Genomic DNA, 5,228 nt, shown 5'->3' with positions numbered 1-5,228 from the left:
CTCTCTCTCTCTCTCGTCGTCTCTCTCTCTCTCGTCTCTCCTCTCCACTCCTTCCTCTCTCTAGGGGCATTTTTGGAGAATGAGATCCTACTGAAAGAGATGGCCTTACTTTTAACCTAGGCTTTGTTTAGGTCCCTTTTGTGCAGTTCTCCTTCTCCTCTCTCCTCTCCTCTTCTAGGCTCTGCCTCTCTCTCTCTTCTCTTCTCTCCGCTCTCTCTCTCTCTCCAGGGTCATTTTCGAAAGAGATCATAAAGAATTAGGTGACCTTACTTTTAACCTAGGTTTCCTAATAGGGAGTCTAGCCCCCATTCTTTTTGGGATATGGGTCCTCTATGAACAGTCTCTCTCTCTCTCTCCTTTCCCTCTCGTCTCTCTCTCTCTCAATCTCTCTCTCTCTCATCTAATCTCTCTCTCTCTCTCTCTCTCTCTCTCTCTCTCTCTCTCTCTATATACATATATATATTATATATATATATATATATATATATGTGTATATACAGTGTATATGTGTATATGTATACATACAAAACATACATAAATATATATATATATTACATATTATATATATATCATATATATATATATATATATATATTATATATATATGGACATACATAACGTTTCATGCAAATGTCGAGAAATACACATGAGTATACACTGACAAATCAACATATCCATTCAGGATTAAGTGTTAATATAACTAACCATTCTCCTGATCCTAAAATTCATCAAGAAAAGCAACAATGATAAATAAAGATATATATTAGAAAAATTTGAAGTTTCACAAACATCTATCAACCAACAGCATCAAACTCAACTTCTCCAGTTGCGATTAATTGCTTGATAACGAATCGACCAGAATGAAAATCTCGCAACCCTAGGTCTCTTTGGGCTTAGGTAACCCTAAGATATGAGAAAGAAAAATAATTAGGAGAGAGAAGACTTACTTGTTGCCAAAAGAGGACCACACCTACTCTTGTAGCCAAGAGTATTTAAAGAGGACAGGGCGAGATCCAAGCATACTTCACTTCCAGAGGTAACATCAACGACATGAACTCCAAGGTGAGCTGACGATACAGTCTTAACTTATTATTATTATTATTATTATTATTATATTATTATTATTATTTTATTATTATTATTATTATTATTATTATTCAGAAGACAATCCCCTATTCACTGACTTGCAATTCAGGCTTCCAACGAATATGCATTTATTCGATAAAATTTACAGAGGGTCATAGGGAATTCAAAAGGAAGAGATTAGTTTAAAAAAATGAATTGAAGAATAAATCATAAATAGACGAAAATATAAACCAACAAGTAAAATGCTTATAGAAATGCCAGTGACTATAAGGGCCAACATGGCCTCTTCACTTGTATACTGCTCAGTACTTTTGAGTACACTCTCCACTGAACGCATTAAAAAAAAAAAAAAAAAAAAAAAAAATTAAAAAAAAAAAAAAAAAAAAAAAAAAAAAAAAAAAAAAAATTGGGAGATTGTCCTTCCATAGTGGGGTTCAAGTCAAATTTAATGGAAATTAATCTCAGACATATACAAGAAACATAGAAATAAAAATGCACATCTAAGAGAAGTGACAGATTACATAAGATAATAATGATCACTTAGTGCTGACTGAGTTGCTAGATCCCCAAAATACAGAACCGAGAATAAGATATTAATTTGTTAATATTATGAATTTCAGGTAATGCTCGTCTTCCTGGGTCTGGCAGCCATGGTTGCTGCCGACAGCCGTGAATCCTTCGAATATGCTCCACGAAGGGTAGGTTCCTATTTCTAATAAACCTTTAATAATCCTACAAATTAGAAATATCGCCAGTGCCAAAATATGTATTTACAAGCTGAAAGGAAAACTAGAATTATATTATTATAGAAGACATATCCTAGCCAATAAGAATTTCGTGATAAAATTGATTTAAATAGATAAGACTTAAAGATAAATATATAATATTTAAAAAGATTCAATGACAGATATATTTACGCTTCAAAGATAGATTTATAAGAATCAAATATAAAAGAATTAAATATATTCATATCAAATATACTTAAGAAACAGTAACTGAAAAGATATAAACTCTACTAGCCCTACAAACAGCGCCCTTAATATCTATAACTGATACCATGCTTCTGCCTCTAAAATTCCAGGGATCCTCCGAGGAGTCCTACGAATCCAGCGAGGCCCATTACAGCTTCAACTGGGCCGTCGACCACGACCCTTCCAGCAACGAATTCGGACACCAGGAAACCCGTGACGGAGACGACACTCAGGGATCCTACTACGTCGAGCTCCCCGACGGTCGCCTGCAGACTGTCAAGTATTTCGTCGACGGAGACTCAGGCTACGTGGCTGAGGTCAACTATGAAGGAAGCGCCTCAGCCGAGTCAGGCTCCGCTGAGTCCAACGAGAGGCCAAGATATTACTACGGCTCCGGCTCCAACGAGTCCAAATAAACGACTTCTGATTTACCTGATTCCAAGATGCGGATTGATTTGTAATCTTTATTTATTTCTCTATTTATTCTTTTGGATTAAAATAAAATGAACGTGCAGTAAAATTTGGTTTTTAAAGCTACAAATCTCCCATATAACAATGTTATCATTTCTTTTGATCTGATCATGTTGAGTAGTTCAGAATTTAGTGCATATGCCAGAACCAGTAATTAATTATTTTCCATCTAAGGAAAAATTATGATAATCACCCGATACTTTTGAGTAGGTTATATGCATGTTAGTACATTTGTATCTATTTATTGATTTATTATTTTTTTATAAGTGAGATTTCTTCTCTCTGAATTTCACTTTATCTACTCTTACTTCTTCCTAATGAATACCATATTCTTTGGAAGCTTGAATTTCAAATCAATGGCACGTGTGGTGGACTTGTTCTATATGAATATGGTTCATCTTCCGAATAATAATAATAATAATAATAATAATAATAATAATAATAATAATAATAATAATAATAATAATAATAGTATTAGACAAAGACCCAGAAATATACAGACAGGAGAATGACAAACAGAACAGAGGACTGGTACAACAAACCAATGCATGGAAAATACATGAGACAGACCAAAGAACTAGCCAGCGATGACTCATGGCAATGGCTACTAAGGGGAGAGCTCAAGAAGGAAACTGAAGGAATGATAACAGCGGCACAAGATCAGGCCCTAAGAACCAGATATGTTCAAAGAACGATAGACGGAAATAACATCTCTCTCATATGTAGGAAGTGCAATACGAAAAATGAAACCATAAACCACATAGCAAGCGAATGTCTGGCACTTGCACAGAACCAGTACAAAAAGAGGCATGATTCCGTGGCAAAAGCCCTCCACTGGAGTCTGTGCAAGAAACATCAGCTACCTTGCAGTAATAAGTGGTACGAGCACCAACCTGAGGGAGTGATAGAAAACGATCACGCAAAGATCCTCTGGGACTATGGTATTAGAACAGATAGGGTGATAAGGGGCAAATAGACCAGACGTGACGTTGATTGACAAAATGAAGAAGAAAGTATCACTCATTGATGTCGCAATACCATGGGACACCAGAGTTGAAGAGAAAGAAAGGGAAAATATGGATAAGTATCAAGACCTGAAAATAGAAATAAGGATATGGGATATGCCAGTGGAAACTGTACCCATAATCATAGGAACACTAGGCACGATCCCAAGATCCCTGAAAAGGAATCTAGAAAAACTAGAGGCTGAAGTAGCTCCAGGACTGATGCAGAAGAGTGTGATCCTAGAAACGGCGCATATGGTAAGAAAAGTGATGGACTCCTAAGGAGGCAGGATGCAACCCGGAACCCCACACTATAAATACCACCCAGTCGAATTGGAGGAATGTGATAGAGCAAAAAAAAAAAAAAAAAAAAAAAAAAAAAAAAAAAAAAAAAAAAAAAAAAATGATAATCTTAGTGATTTCTAAAGCATTCAAATAAAATAAATTCCATTTTGTACATGTAAATTATGGAAGCTTGCCTAGAAAATCAGTTGGAAATGTAATTCCACATTTACTAATACACACCTTTTTAGCTAACTTTTTTTTGCTTGACTTTATTCATTGCCATACCCATGATTATCCAAACACATAAAACATTCTTCTGCATTTATAAAGAAAAAAGGCCTGCTTTTATTACTGCTGAAGTGGTTGATTCATCTCCGTCTATCTATCCATTTATTTATTTACCTATATATCTGCATATGTATGTAAGCATGCTTACGAACACACACACACACTATAATATATATATATATATATATATATATATATATATATATATATATATATATATATATATATATATATATATATATCAGCAAAAGCCACGGGGAAAATTTTTAAAAAAAGAAAAGACAGAGTGCCAAGTACCTTCGTGTATTTAACACATCTTCAGGCACAAAGTAATACAAAACGTAAAACTATTGAGCAAGAAAGCTCTCACAAAAGCAAAGTGGAAAAGAATTATATATGTATGTACAATAAGGCCATTGCAAACAGAAACAGCATTCGTCCAGATTACCCAACTGCTTAACACCCCAACAAGTCAAAAGAAAAAGAGTAATTGCCCGATGAACCAATTACTTACAGAAGAGAAAAACACTGACTATGTCAACCAGTTTTATAAAACAACTGAATTCACAATTATGAATAGTAACAATAATAACGGCACTAACCTACCTAAAACTCCAATAAACAAAAATAACTTAATGAACAGTACTATCAATATGAAATACATAAAAAAGGATTTTGACTAGTACAAAAACTGAAAGGATAATGTTAAAACTCACAAGAAATACATAAGAAGGAACTTGACAAGTACACCTAATTACTCGTTTTCTTTTGACTTGTTGGGGTGTTAAGCGGTTGGGTAATCTGGACGAATGCTGTTTCTGTTTGTAATGGCCTTCTTGTACATACATATATAATTCTTTTCCACTTTGCTTTTGTGAGAGCTTTCTTGCTCAATAGTTTTTACGTTTTGTAATACTTTGTAGCCCGAATTTTTAAAAATTTTCCCTGTGGTTTTTGCTGGTAAACAAAATCACGTGCTTACTTTTGTGATTATATATATATATATATATATATATATATATATATATATATATATATATATATATATATATATATATAATGTGAAGGCCCGATATAAATAAAAGAAACTATCTTTTCTTGCTAAATCTATAGAGGTATTGTG

At 33.9% G+C, this 5,228-nt stretch overlaps 1 protein-coding gene across 1 annotated transcript; it reads left to right on the top strand.

Annotated features, from left to right (window-relative positions):
• The first annotated feature begins 985 nt into the window (after positions 1 to 985).
• On the top strand, positions 986 to 2,577 carry LOC135226863 (pro-resilin-like). The gene is made up of 3 exons (XM_064266557.1): positions 986 to 1,062; positions 1,707 to 1,784; positions 2,168 to 2,577. Exons 1-3 carry the CDS (start codon positions 1,051 to 1,053, stop codon positions 2,471 to 2,473), a joined length of 396 nt encoding a protein of 131 aa, XP_064122627.1. The 5' UTR covers positions 986 to 1,050; the 3' UTR covers positions 2,474 to 2,577.
• The last annotated feature ends 2,651 nt before the right edge of the window (positions 2,578 to 5,228 follow it).

This window comes from Macrobrachium nipponense, chromosome 15 (genome assembly GCF_015104395.2).
Source record: "Macrobrachium nipponense isolate FS-2020 chromosome 15, ASM1510439v2, whole genome shotgun sequence".
NCBI classification, from domain to species: Eukaryota; Metazoa; Arthropoda; class Malacostraca; order Decapoda; family Palaemonidae; genus Macrobrachium; species Macrobrachium nipponense.
This window is presented reverse-complemented; position numbering and strand designations above follow the sequence as displayed.